The sequence below is a fragment of the Pteropus medius genome, unplaced genomic scaffold, assembly GCF_902729225.1.
Source record: "Pteropus medius unplaced genomic scaffold, Ma_sr-lr_union100, whole genome shotgun sequence".
In the NCBI taxonomy this organism is placed as follows: domain Eukaryota; kingdom Metazoa; phylum Chordata; class Mammalia; order Chiroptera; family Pteropodidae; genus Pteropus; species Pteropus medius.
In genome coordinates, this window is record NW_024349803.1 from 15440323 (window position 1) to 15455742 (window position 15420).

The following is a 15420-nucleotide window of genomic DNA, read 5'->3' on the forward strand; positions in this document are numbered from 1 at the left end:
GATCAATTTCAAAACACTAACTTACAAAAAATAACAAGAGGTCATACTATACCATTAAGTTCAACTTATCTAACAGCTTAAATTTAAAATACAGATAAATATTTAAAATATTTTAAAATTTAAAATATTAAAATTTTATCTTTAGGTTTTTCTATGATTATTTTAAAACAAAAAAACCTGAAACCCAATTCTAGTGTTCTGTTATATCAACATACCTACTTGAAAACAATCCTTTAGAGGCTATTCCTACTAATATAATTGTCGATAATAACTATTAATTCTTTCAGTGGATAGAATTCATTTATTAATATTAATACAGATTATATAAAGGGACGTTGTATTAAAATATTTTAAAAACGAGATTTAGAAACACTTAAACAACAACTTAATGCAGATGTTGACAAGAAAAGGGACGCTAGGACAATTCTCCTTGCTGTCCGCATTCATGAGGAAGTATCTTCCAAACATGTTCATCCTAATTCTGAACATGCTTTGAATGCTCATTATTTTGAGAATGGTTTTGTTAAAAGCATGTCATTAAAAAAATCCCATATTACCAAGAGAGTCTAGAGCATTCTGCATAGCAACAGCTGCACAGTGAGGTTGATGATGGTCAGAATACTCACTAGGCACCAGGAAAACTCTATAATAACTCCAGATAATAAGTGCCTATAAATGGGAATATTTGAGGTTTGAAGAAATAAATGATCCCTCACAGCAGCTCCTCCCCCACTCCTCCTTGGTTATAAGGAGGCTGTAGAACTTAAAATAAATGCCAGGGAGTCTTAGCTTTCTACTCACAATTGACGTTGGGTAGATTCTCAAAAAATTAATATTATGCAAGAAAACAGTATTCCTGGCAGGACTTCTCTCTTTTTGAGGGATATTATATCTGTTACCAAGGATAGCAGATTGGTCCTTTCCACAGTTAAGAATTAACTATTTCTTTTGCTTCATGAATATTATCCCATAGTTAGTTTTTACCCTTTGCTTTAAAAAGTTGTGGGGAATATAGACATTCGCACAGTGCCAATCAATGTATTTCCGCAAGGATTACTTAGTAATTGCAAAGGGAAACACGTATCTGCGTGATAGAGAGATGTTGACAGACATCCCCTAAACCAAGCAATTAAACTCAACATCACTGAAACTGGGGCAGCCTGGCATCATATGCCTCCTAATGGCATACAGTGTGAGGGCCCATTTCAATGAGATATTGTGACCAAAAGTATAGCAAGGAAACCTTCATACTATGCCAGAATGTTAGACAGACCGCCAGGCAACTGCCTCAGGCTCTTCGAAAAATCAGTTTCATAGGGGGAAAAATGGCAGGAAGACTCTTCTGGATTAAAAGAGAGTAAGGAAACAAATTTAGTATGTGAGTCTTGATTGGAATATGGCTTTTAAAAGCGCTATAAAAGACAGTTTTAATAACTAAGACAATTAAATATGAACTAGATATTAATAACAGTATGAAACTGATTTTCTTGGGTATGACAATGTTATTGTAGCCAGGGGCCAGATGTCATGATACCTTTACTTGCACGTGACTTAAAACACACACACGCAGAGGAATGAAAAACATTGAGGTAACAACACTGTGTGAATAAAGTATACATGGATGCTTGAAAAAAATATGATAAATATGGTAAAATGATAATTCTGATAACTCTTGATTCCTCAGATGTTCACTGTACTATTCTCTCAACTTTTTTGTGGTTTTTAAAACTTTTCGTGATATAAAGGTGGATAAAGTGTCATCAATGGCAACGGGAGCTAAAGAAGAGAAGGCTCCTTACAGAAGGCAGGGAATGAATTTTATTTGACGGGAGGATTTCCGGAAGGGGGCAGGGGAACTGAATCTCTTGAGAAAAGAAGTCAAAACAGAAAGAAAATTATGCTGCCCAGGGGCCACAGACATCAGACTGGGAGGGGGGATAGGAAGATGGCCAGCCTACTGGTGAGGAGCTTCCATGTGGGCAGGGGAGGAGGGAGCTGATGCCTGTAGGAAATGTGAGGAGATGGGACATGTTCAAAGTGGAATTTAAGAAAATTTTCTCTGTCACTCGCACATCTTCAGGCCCCCGTGCCTATGGCAAAGCTCCACGTACTTCCCCAGGCCCTCAAGGTGGACTACTGTTCGACTCACAGCAACACAGAAGTCTAGTTCTGAGAACAGCTGGCTGTAAATGACTCAATTCCACTGGCCATTTGCTTCCTGATTCTGTCTTGCTCAAAATCTCAAGAACATTTCCTCTGGGGATTAAGTCAAAATTCTAGGCAAGATATTTCTTTTCTTTGTTGGAAAGATACAAGTCAATCATTCAAAGAGTTCCCGATTAACTTGACATGGCAACCACGGACAGAGAATGCTTATCCGGTGTGACAAGCAATGGGTGTGCCTGGATTCGAGGAGAGAGGCCCTCTTGGAAACTCACAAGAACATCCTCTGAGTTTCAGAACACCCTCTAAGGTACCACAGTTCACAAAAATGAACTGCATTCACTTTTTTGCTCATTTAGGTACATAGCGTTTCTCCTTTAAATGTTACTGGTTTTACACCAATCTCCTCCATTCCCACTCCCCTTTTTCCCTTTGAGGAAACAAAGAACGGAAGGTGTCACCACAAGAAAAATAATCAGCTAAGAAGGAAAGAGGCATGTGATACCTCAAGAAATATTCTTTACTTTTCTAGTAGAAATAGTCTCTTCTGATTCTAAATTTAAACTCATCCTGGTTCTAAAAAACAAAAAGAATGGCTACTCAATTCCCAGGTACCACATTTGGTGTCTCTTCAGCTTTAAGGACTCTGCACATGAAGAAATGCTGTTACGCTAATTTTCAGCGAGAGAACATCTCTGTTCTCATGGTCAAATGAAAAAACAAAAAAAACAAAAACAGAAGCCCTACACAGAAATTTAAAGGGAACATGGCGGTGAGCATGGCAAGACTCTCTGAAAGCCAGAGGGTAAAGGGTCTTCCAGGGCTGGGTATTTGTAATCATCTTTAGTACTAATCTTCAGAGAGCTACCCAAAATTGCACCCCGCCACCTCTGCTGCACCAGACAGGCAGGCGGGCGGGCAGGCGACAGGAGTTAGCAACATCGGCATGTTACAATCACCCTCCCACGAACAGCTTCTCTGCTTTCACAGAGTAGTAGTTAATCGTATACGTACGCTTAAGCCAGTTTTACAGAACAAGTCCGTGGTGGTTTGTGTGTAGTCAATATTTTGAGTGTCAGAGTAAGCTAGCTATAATTAAAAGACAAATAGGTAATCTACAATCATCACTCTGGGGAAACTCCCACTGACATCAAGTTTACCGGATATAGGTAAACTTGAGAGCACCCTGAAGGATTTCCATCACATTTTTAAAGCTAGAGCGCAGAGTATAATTACAAAACCTCTCAACTCCCTAGTAAATTACAACGGATAATGAAATTCTTAGGGATTCTCGACAGTCTCTGGATGTTCTGAATACAGACGAAGGAAGGAAGAGCCCCCAGGGGGCAAAACAGATCCCAGCTCCATTAGCGCAAATTAAACCTCTTATTTCTTTCATCTGTTAGTAAAAACTGTCATTTTAGAAAGAAACTGTCACAAGACTGGGACTTTAAACAGGTATTTCAAGAATCCAGGGCCTTCTGTGTGACTCTTAGGAGAGGGATCTGCCACGTTATTCCCCAAGACAGCTTGCTAACGACCACAGTTTATAAGTACTGACATGCTCATTACCTGGCCTTGTGAACTATGGGGCCAAGTCTATGTCAGGCCGCCCTGTCTGAAACCACCCAGGCTCGCTCAGCTTTAGGGCAAAGAGGGCACGCATCTATCAGGCCTTCAAAGGGGGTGGTCTTACAGAGTAGCAGCGTCCTTTTAGAGGTGCTTCTGGAGAGGTGAACGTCCTTTAAAGTAGGTCCTCAAGGAGGCTGTCTGTCCCTCCGTAACTTCTTGCAATCAGGAGGACGCACTTACCAAGCCTCCCTAATCCAATTACTGACACCAGGTGATACATCTCGAAAGGTCTCTGCTTCTCTCTCGAATTTGGTTCCTCTAGTCCAGTGAGGCAAGCCTAAGAGGCCAGCCTCTTCGAAGTCGCAAAAGACCCTAACTTACACCCCTCACATCTCTCAAGTTCCTGTCCTCTGTGCATCTGCCTGTCCAATCTCGTCCACCTCTCAGGAACTTGGCAGGGATGCTACGGAGGAGACTCAAGCATGGACACTAAGTGTCTTTTAAGGTCCCTCTCAGTCTGACCTATGCAAATGTAAAGAACTGAAATGACCTCACGATGTACACCAAAGAGCAAAACTGAACAACTGCCAATAACAAAAGCAGAGATTTTACAAACATTTCGTGTTAGCTCAGTGGATACTCATTAAATACCTATTACATGCCAGTTACCATGATAAAGCTTTATTTCACGGTAAAGATAATTAGAATTCAATTGAGATGCTGCCACTACCCTTTTGTTTCAGAAACCAGAATTTCTTACTTCCAACTACAGTGTCCAAACTCCAATGTTTGGAGCCTCCTGGCCTTTCTTGGCCCACTTCTTATGTCTCCCAATCTAGCCCCATGGATCAGGGGCCTTTGCACAGGGTGAGCTTCTGCCTGGTACCGTCTACGGTTCTGTGGATGGATGGTGGTGATGGCTGTACCACAGTGGGGAGATACTCAATGCCTCTGAACTGTACGATTAAAAATGGTTAAAATGGTTCCATGCATGGACGACCACCACACCCTTCCACACTCAGCTCGAACAGCACGTCCTTGCCAACCCTCTCTCCAAAGGGGCCGTTCCTGTCAGAAACCTCGTTGGCTCCCCCACTTAGCTCTGACTGTGTTCTGCTTTGTAATGAACCTGGGTGTTTCTCTATCTCCGCAGTTAGAGCTCCTGAGCGTGGGGACCAGGACAATCAGATCTTAGCATCCCCAATACGGTGCTCCCACATGCTGATAACCCTACTACTTACTTTTCCATGAAAGAAAGAATGAACCTCTCAGGTACTTTCTAGAATAAAATTTGGTCAAATTCAGCTGGATGAGTGCTGGCAGAGTCCACGGCAGGCCCAGGCGGAGCAGCAGCCAGGCAGCCAGCTCCCTAGAAAGGGCAGGAGCTGGGGCAATTCAACTTGGGCTGGTTCCAGCTCTGCCATTTCCTGATTGGTGGCCTTCGGAACATTACTTAAGCTCTTTGGGACTTAGTCTTTAATCTATAAAGTGAGAAAGATCACTGGAGCTGACCTCTAAGGTTGCTGTGAAGATTAAATGAGATGATGTACCAAGTCTTAACACAGGAACTGGATGACACTTACAAGGACATCTGCTGATCACCCTTCGTAGGTCAGACACTGTGACATGCTGAAGACAGAATGATAAACAAATCCACATTACTGTCCTGAACAAGTGTAACGTGACGGGAGAAAAGAAAGTAAACCAGCAGAAACAGAACAATGGCTGCCACACAGGTAAGGACAGGGAGTGGTGGGACAGAGAAGGAAGGACTAAATTAGCCCTGGAGTGGGCACCGGCATCACACAGCTCTGGGTAATCTGCTGTGATTTCTCTCCAAACGCACTAAACTCAGCACTACGTTTAAGCGGAAGTGAGATTCAGGACAGGCAAGTTCAAGGCCCGAGCCGAGCGGACGGAGTCCCGGAATCCCTGTGTGCTTTGCACAACTTCAACCAAACAGTGACTGGCCTGGGATGATTTAGAAAACTTTCAGATTTTAAAGGACTTATCATAGACGGCTGGCCTGCGAACATTGTGAGCCGTCCTGAACAGCTGAATTAGACACGTCGAGGGATTAGAGTGACTTGCAGAGGTATCCTCCATGAGACAGTAGGAAACAGTACATTTGACTCTTGGGTCTATCCAGAGTGTTTTTCTTGTTAAGAAAACAAGTCATTGTAATTTCAACCCAGAACATTTTTGTATCTTGCTTTCTAAACACTGCAAAAAATGTTCCACGGTTTCCTGGAAGAATGGCTGATCTCAGGGCTGGTACAGAGAAGAGGTACAAGATGAGCCTCGCGTATTATGTGAGGATGGAAAATACTCAAAACTAAAACGATGGGCATGTTAAAAGGCACAGCAGACATCCAGAAGGGGTTCTCACGGGCCAAATATGAGACAGATTACAACCCACTGAATAAAAGAAAAACTCAAGTCAATCCTGATAATAACGAAGAGATAAATGGGGCAAAAAGGTGGAAACGACCCAATGCCCATGACAAACGAATAATGAACAAAATGTGCTGTACGTACACAATTAAATAGCATTTAGCCTTAAAGAAGAATGAAATTCTGATACATGCTACAGCACGAATGAACCTGGAACACATTAAGTGAAATAAGCCAGATGCAAAAGAGGCCATACTGCATGATTCCACTTGCGTTAAGTACCTAGAGTAGTCACATTTAGAGACAGAAATTGAAATGGTGGCTACCAGGGGCTGGGGAGAGGGGGGAATGGGCAATTACTGTTTAATGGGTAGACTTTTGTTTGGGATGATGAACACATTCTGTGGATGGATGGTCGTGATGGTTGTATAACAATGGGAATATACCTATTGCCACTGAATTATACAATTAAAAATGGTTAAAATAGTAAATTTTATGTGTATTTTCGAATAAAAAAAAAAAAAAAGGATGAGTAGCACCAGAAATGACTAGTCTTACATAAACAGGTAAAAGTCACTTAAATTCAATTTTCCTTCCACAAACAAAATCTTGCTGGCTCTATATGTGGCAGGTCAAAAAGTATAAGAAAATCATCTCAGGCAGTAAAATAAACTACGTGATGGTGTAGTCTGATCACTTTGACCAAGTTGGGGTCTAATTTGTTTTCTGCGTGATTAATTTGATCGGTGTTGTAGAAAATGATGTAATTTATTTCTAAAGACGGGTCCATAATCTCTTACTTGCAATTCTGAAAAGCTCTGAAAATCAAAACTTTCTTTCCATAAATTTGATTCAAAAATATATTTGGTGGCAAAACGTGACCTGAACTCACATGGGGCCGTGTATTTACGCACTTGGTGTGAACATGCATACGTTTTGCTGCAGAAATACTATCACGCTTGACAACGGCACTGCCCCAGTGTCTCTCTCCGTGGGGGTCATACTGTATCTGGCGTAAGCACCATGCCAAACAGATCTGAAAATTATGAATTCCAAAATAAACCTGGTCCTAAGAGTTTCAAGGAAGAGGAGGGTACATCAGATACTAGATCTATATTTCCCAAGCTTTTGTCATTCTTCGCCGAATTTACAATTTTCTGATATGTACACATTGTTCATATTATTCAATTCTCCAGTACTTGCCTTCACCATTTTTATTTGAATAAAATTATATTTTTAAAGGAATATCTTATCTCTACTATAAAAGCCAAGCTTCTGAAAGGTCTACCCTCTATTAAAAAGAGAGATTCTGAAGGATTCCAGAGATGTGAAAGATACAGTGGTACCAAATTGAGACTTTCATCTTCAATCATCAGAAAGACAAAATTGAAAAGGAAATACCTGCCTTACAAAGTGATTTGCTGTGATCTACTGCTAGGCTGGTACACCATCGCCAGGATCTACTGTCCCCAGAGCTATGTATCCTGCATTTTGGGAGACTTGCCTAGAACACATCATCATCCTGGCAGGCAAGTAACGACCCTACTGAGGCAATAAGTCTTCCTGGGGGCGGGGGAGACCTGGCTGAACAAAAGCTTAATATAGAAAAGAAGAGGATCCATCTGTGTATCTCGCTTCTAGTTCCATAACCTGCCACGTAGATTTAGCTGGGTCATGCGCTGCTGTCTATTTGTCAAATTGGCACAAAAGTTAACCTGAGTATAACCGTCTGGCGCATCCACAGCCTCCACGTGCCAAAGGACTCCTCAAGATAACGGTGTGTAGAAGCAGAGAGACTGACGAGCCAGAACACGGCCCAGACTAATGGGACCTCCACTCTTTCATTTACTTCAACAACAGCTACTGCAAACAACGGCCTTCGAAACCAGCAGAATAAGATTTACTGTAAAAAGAAAACAAGTCTGTCTTCAAAAGTACCTCAAATCAACATCAACTATACATATTTTGTACAAATAAATGGGACAAAAGGGGAAAGTTTTTCCTTACGGTAGAATGCTGGGAGTTAGAAGTGCTGAGATTAGAAAAATCTCCATTTTGCAACTATCACAAATTTAAAAGTAATAACTACACACTGATTTAATGAAATGATCAAAATTAATATCACCAGCAAGGGGCAAAAAGTCACGAGTCTCTAGATGTGATGGACTGAAAAAGACACAATATCCGTCCTGGAGTTTTCCTGAATCTGATTGTCAGACAACATCAGATAGATACAAATTGAGGGTGATTCCACAAAATACCCAGCCTATATTCTCCAAAACTGTGATGAAAAACAAAGAAAGGTTACAGGAAGATTCCAGATTAAAGACATCGGTCTACCAAAATACATGATCCTGGACTAGATCCAATACCAGAAAAACAAGCCATAAAGGACATTATTGGGACAGTTGACAGAATTGGAATATGGATGGCAGGTCAGTAAAAGAACTGTATCACTGTTAAATTTCCTGATTTTGATTGGAGTAGTTAAGAGAACATTGATTTTGTTTAGAAATACACACTTAGGTTTTAAGGGGTGAGGGGCACAATGTCCTCTAGCTCCCCAATAGTTCAGAAAAGATATGATTAATGGACAGAATCTGTTATGCGTTAACGATAGGAGATGATGGGAAAGGCAATGAGTTATTTTACTGAAATGAGGTTGAAGTGAACGACTGCCCCCTGTCCACTGGCTGCCACTGAAGCCACCCACCCCAGCCCAGGTTTCTGGGTGGACTCACCATTCTTCTGAGAATCCTCAACAGAAGCTTCTGCTCCTTCGGGTCCTCCTTGAATGTCAGTAAATCAGCAAAGTTCTCCGCATTTTCGGGAGACAGGCTCTCTGGGTTTTCTCCTCCATAGAGCTGAACCAGTATAGACAGACACTTGGATGAAACTTCAAAAACTTCGGGATCCTCGTTAGGGAGCTGAAAATTAACAAATAGGGCTACGTAAGCTCCATCAAAGATGGTGCTGGTATTGCTCAGGAACCCTAGTAAAATTTGGCTTACTAGGGAAAATGTCCATCTGCGTAACAAGTCTGACTAATTAAATCATTTTCTGAATGGATCTTTTCCAAAATGCATAGTGACTCAAAGAAAGCTAATAGCACAAAACCAGAAGAAAGTCCTGCAGTCTATTAATCCAGTCGTCCTCAACCAGGTACCAGTGCTCCTGCGAGAATCTAATGCCTGATGATCCGAGGTGGAGCTGAGGCGGTGATGCTAGCGCTGGGGAGCGGCTGCAAATACAGATGAAGCTGCGCTCGCTCACCAGCCCCTCTCCTCTTGCTGTGCAGCCTGGTTCCTAACAGGTCACAGACTGGTATCAGTCTGCAGCCTGGGGGTTGAGGACTCCTGCATTAATCCATGGTCAAGAATGGCTGGTAACGAGCAGAGGAATAGCACGTCATATATGCATATATTCATAATGTCTCTGTGTGTGTGTGTGTGTGTGTGTGTGTGTGCGTGTGTGTGTGTGTGTGTGTGTCTAGGGTGTGAAAACAATCTGATTTTTCAGAGGCATTCCCTTACATTCTTGCTTACTATTAACTTGTTTTAGGAAAAATCCATTTCCTAGAAGATATTAAGAAACACTTTCAACTTGTCTGTGTCCAAATCATTACTGACTAAACAGGTGAGAAAGCATTGTTTCTGTACGTATTTAAAGGTATAATCTAATACCACAAGCATTTCAACCTTTTTAGTTTTTAAAGTTTTATTATGTTTATAATAGCTTTACTGAGAGGTAATTCCTATGCCATAAAAGTCACCATTTGACACACACAATGCAATGGTTTTGAGTATATTGAGAGTTGCACAACCATCACCACAATCAATTCTAGATTTTTTTTCATCACTCTAGAAAGAAACCTGTACCCTTTAGCAGTCACCTTGCCATCACCTCCTCCTCCTCCTCTCTCCCAGTCCCTCCCCGGAGCTAATCAGCTTTCGGTCTCTCTGTATCTGCCTATTCTGGACCTTTCAGATACATGAAATCATTCAAAATATGATCCTCTGTGACTGGCTTCTCAGGCTTAGTACAGTGCTTTCAGGTTCATCCACGCTGTAGCATGTATCAGTACTTCATTTCTTTTTATTGCCTAATAATATCCCATTGTATGGATATATCACGGGTTGTTTATTTGTTGGTTGTTTCCACTTTTTGGCAGTACTGCTATGAACATCTGTATAGAAGTTTCTGTGCACACATGTTTTTGTCTCTCTTGGGTATGTACTTAGAAATGGAAATGTTGGGTCACATAAGTCTATGTTTAACCTTGTGAGGAACTGCCAGACTGTTTTTCAAAGCTGCCATTAGCACCAGCAGTGCATGAGGGATCCAGTTTCCCCATATGCTCACCAACACTTGTTATTATCCATCTTTTTAATTGCAGCCATCCCAGTGGGTGCACGGTGGTAACTCTCTGTGGTTCTGATTTGCAATCCTCTGGTGGCTAATGATGTTGAGTATCTTTTCATGTACTTAGTGTCCATCCGTATATCTTTTCTGGAGCAATGTCTGTTCAGATCCTTTCTCATTTTTTTTAAATGGGTCATCTTTTTATAATAAAGTCTAAATATTCTTTATATATTTTAAATACAAGCCCCTTAGCATATATGCTTTTCAAAAATGATTTCCCATTCTGTGGGTTGTCTTCTCACTTTCTTAATTGTGTCCTTTGAAGCATAAGGTATTTTTTATTTTGATAAAGGTTCATCTTCTTTTTAATTTTTTGTGATTTTGGTGTCATACCTAGGAAACCACCGCCTATTCCAAGGTCCTGAGATTTACGTTCTTCTAAGAATTTTTATAGTTTTAGCTCTTCCATTTATTTTTCCTTCTAAAAATTTTATAGTTTTAGCTTTTATGTTTAGGTCTTTGATTCATTTTAAGTTTTATATATGGTTTGAGTAGGGGGTTGAACTTCATTTTTTTTGCATGTGAATTAATCTTTTGAGATATGTGTAGGTTCATATGCAGTCGTACGAAACAATACAGAGAGATCCCAGACATACTTCGTGCAGTTTCCCCCATGGAAACCTTCTGCATAACTGTAGTATAATATCACAACCAGACAACTCACATTGAATAACCCATTGACCTTATTCAGATTTTACTGCTTTTACACGTATTCGTGTATGTGTGTGTGTGTGTGTGTGTGCACACATCCATGTGCATTTAGTTCTGTCCAATTTTATCACATGAGTAGATTTGGTGACATCCATCACCTCAAGATACAGAACAGTCCCATCCTAAAGATGCCTTCTATAGCAAAAGCCAACGCTCTCCCTCATGTTTTGTTATCTACTCTAGCCACCTTTTTTTTTTTTTAATCGGTGCATTTAAATCATTTACAGTTAAGGTAAATATTAAGATGCCAGGGTTTAAGTCTATCGTGCAATTTTACTATTTGTCTTCTTTTTCCTCTGTTTCTTGTTCTTCTGCTTCTTTTTCTTTTTAAACCTTCCTATGGGTTACTTGAACATTTGTTTTCTATTTCCAATAACAGTGATCTCTTTTACTCCCAGTATTAATTTCCTTGGGTCGCTGTAATAAATCACCATGAATGGGGTGGCACAAACAACAGCAACTTATTCTCTTACAGTTCCAGAGGCTGGACGTCAGAGGTCATGGTAGTGGCAGAGCCCTGCTCCTTCTGAAGCCCGCCTCGGTGGAGCCTTCCCTGCCTCTCCCGTGGTCTGGGCACCCGATGTTCCTTAGCGTGTGACGGCAGAACGCCAGTCTCTGCCCCTGTCTTCGCATTGTGTTCTCCTGTGTGTGTCTCTTCAAGTGGTCCCCTTATAAGGACACCAGTCGCTCTGGGTTAGGGAGCCTGTGCTGCTCCAGTGCCACCTCATCCTAACAAATTTCGTCTACAATGAACCAGTTTCCAAATCAGGCCATCTACGGAGGTGGAGGGAGGAGTTAGAGCTGCAACACTTCTTTTTTTGAGAAATGCAGTAGCCATTTAGTTATTAATATGGCTCCACAGAGCCATATTAATAACTAAAAAAAAAAAAAAGATACGATCGTCTCAATAAAAAAAAAAATATTTAACAATATTAAACACCTATTTCTAACAAAAACTCAGTGAACTAGGAGGAGAAAGAAACTTCCTGGTAAAAGTCATGTCAGAGACTGAATGCCTAACCCTGAGATCAGGCAGACAGACAGGGATGTCTGCTCTCATCACTTCATGCAGCACTGAATGGGGGGCAGGTCTCGCCGGTGCAGATCGGCCCAAAAAAAGGGGGGCGTCCAGATTGCAAAGGAAGACAGACATAAGTGCTTATTTACATGATCCTCTATGGAGAGAATCCAATGGAATTTATGAACTACTGGGTCCCATCAATGAGTCTCACAAAGTTACAGGATTCAAGAGCAACATACAAAATCAATTGAATTTTATAAGTAATTCAGAAACTGGAATTAAAATAAATACACGTACAATAACACCTAAAAAACTGAAACACTTAGGGATTAATCTGAATGATGAAAGACCTGTACACTAAAGATATGAAATATTGCTGAGAGAATTTAAAGAGGATACAAATAAATGACAGGATATACCTTTTTTATGAGTCAGAAGACTTGATTTTGTTAAAATGCCAATTCTCCCAAAATTAATCTACAAATTCAATGCAATTGCAATCAAAATCCCAGTAGGTTCATATTTTTGTTTTCGTTCTTTTGGTAGAAACTGACAAGCTGATGCTTGTCATATGAAAATGGAAAGGACATAGGCTAGCCAAAATAAATCTGAAAAAGGAAATAAGTTGAAAGACTAACCTTACCTGATTTCAAGACTTAATATAAACTAAAGTAACCAAAACAGCATGGTATTAGCATAAAGTTAGACGCATGAGTTACTGCAACAGAATAGAGAGTCCATAAATAAACCCGCAGAAATACAGTCAACTCATTTTGGACAAAGGGGCAATGGCAATGCAGTTGAGTAAACATTTTCAACAAGTGGCGCTCAAACAATATGCAAAAACATCAACTTCAATCCATACCTTTCACCATGTACCAAAATTAACTCAAAACGGTGGATAACGCAGATCAACTCCAAAGTGGCTCAGAATCACCACAGAACATTCACACGTAATAAAAAAAAAAATTCTTTAGGAATCTCTGAAACTCATTTCGTTCCTTTTTTTTTTTTTAAACTCAATAGACTGAAATATAAAACCTGAAACTATAAAACTTCTAAGAGAAAATATAAGGCAAGAATCTTTTGACCCTGGGTAAGAGATAGATTTCTTAAATATAACTAAAAAAGTATAATTTACAAAAGGAAAAAAAAAAGGTGAAATGGACTTCATCTAAATTAAAGATCTTTTCTTTGAAAGACGTTGTCTAGTTCATAAGACGTTCACTAAACAGTAGCTATTAACACCACCATCCCTATCACAAAGTGTCCCTTTACTGGAGACTCAGGAAAAAGTATTCTTTCATACCCCAAAACTAGAAAATGTATCTTTCTCCCAAGAAACATCTCCCCTCACCAGGCCCCACTTTCTGGGCGATGCACGCCTTCTAAATGATTACATTTCCACTTTTCTCCAGTAATCAGAACTCAAGGCCAAAACCATGGCCCAACTTTCGCAATTACATTAGACTTCGTATGTGTATAGAAACTTATCTTCATTGTTTTTATTCACGTTTTCTACTTTATTTAGGATTGCCAGACTTGAAAAAAAGAAACACCCAATTTAGTTGGAATTTCAGATAAACAATAAATCTTTTTTAGTCTAAGTGTGTCCATTTGGCATCTTGTATTTTATCTGTCAACCCTAACTTTATTGCAAACATTCTTATTAGCCAACTCCAATGCTTTGTGGAAGAGATAATAAACACACACATATATATACACACATACGACTTGGAAATATCTCAAAGTAAACTTAGATCTGAATTTTAAAAACTGTCTTAAAACAATTTAAAATCACATTTCTACTGTGTTTATTTCTGTTTACACAAGCTACACAATGCAATGCATTTCAAAATCTCTCTCGTTTTATATTCTATTTTAAAAATATCGCCTGGCACAGTGTTTTGTCAAAAATTATATGGGGATATTTATTGTCAGAGAAGAGACTATATTAACCAAGAAAAGAAAAAAACTACTACTTCATAATACAATGTTCTCTCCTCTTTTTATGTATGCAATCTAAAAGCACCTTGAGAAGAGACTCTCTCTGTGTTGTTAGGACATCTTTAACAAGAATTCACATTAGGCCATCAATTCTTGTTCCTCTGCATTTTAATATATCACTCCTGCCCAAATCAGCTGAAGAAGCAGCAGAAACTATCATTAAGCTGATGAATGGCAGCAATTCCAGATGACAACGCCCAAGGAAATGCTGTTGCCCACAGCCTTGACACCCTGCCCCCTTTTCCTTGAGAAGTAAAGATCCTCTATAGTTTCACTGACCATGCGCCCCCCTCCGCCCCCAGACACATTACACTCCTAAATGTGGAAATTTAGAGGGAAGAAAACCTGCCGCTACCATTATTGATTTAGTTGTAAGTCTACAGTTCACAGACCGGAGTACTAGGGTTTTTTTAAAAAAATGAAAAGTTGAAAGTCATTGGTAGGTCAAACAGGCCTTGATTTCTGAACTTCCTGTACTGCCCTGACTAACTTTCATAATGAACTTCACATTTTCCTGGTCAATAACTAAAGAATGAGAAAAACATAGCTCATTTAAAAAATCATAACCAGTCAATACAGAAAGAGATTTAAGCAATTCTATTGAAGCAGCAAAGTTGCAGGAACCATAGAGAATAAATATTTGTGTCAACACTGACTGCTAAGATACTGGGTTTTGTGTCAAAGCTTTGACCTGATCATATGTCACTTTCAGCTCTTCTCTGTCTCTCTGCTTTAGACATTCAGGTGGAATCTGTTGCCACTGGATGAGAGATGGATGTTCAAGACAGCCACACAAGAAATAATCAAATGTTCCACTATGCTTCAATTGTACACCTTACAATCTATTTTCCATACGGGAGCCATAGTGATTATCTAAAAAATCCTTAATCAGATCATGTTACTCTCCTGCTTAAAACCTCCAGTGACTTCTCATTGCATTCAGAAGACAGTCCAAGTGCCGTATTGTGTGGCCCAAGACCCCTTCTAGGCAGTGAGGCAGTATGACCGGAGTGAAAGGGCAAGAGGAGGCTGGGCAATGAGGTTGGCGAGGAGGGCGAGATGACAGAGTCTTCAAAAATGTAAGAGCATCCTTCACTGATTGAATTACCAATGGCTTAGATATTCTTGTG

General features: G+C 40.1%; 1 protein-coding gene across 11 annotated transcripts in view; it reads right to left on the reverse strand.

Annotated features, from left to right (window-relative positions):
* Positions 1-15420, reverse strand: part of ULK4 (unc-51 like kinase 4) — a 378927-nt gene that overhangs the window by 87138 nt on the left and 276369 nt on the right. For 9 of the 11 annotated variants that reach the window (XM_039837390.1, XM_039837392.1, XM_039837393.1 and 6 more), the window contains one exon: positions 8871-9056. The exons of the other annotated variants lie outside the window; for them this stretch is intronic. In XM_039837390.1, coding sequence (XP_039693324.1) covers positions 8871-9056 — 186 coding nt within the window. The remainder of the gene's footprint in view (positions 1-8870; positions 9057-15420) is intronic. 11 annotated transcript variants of the gene reach the window in all.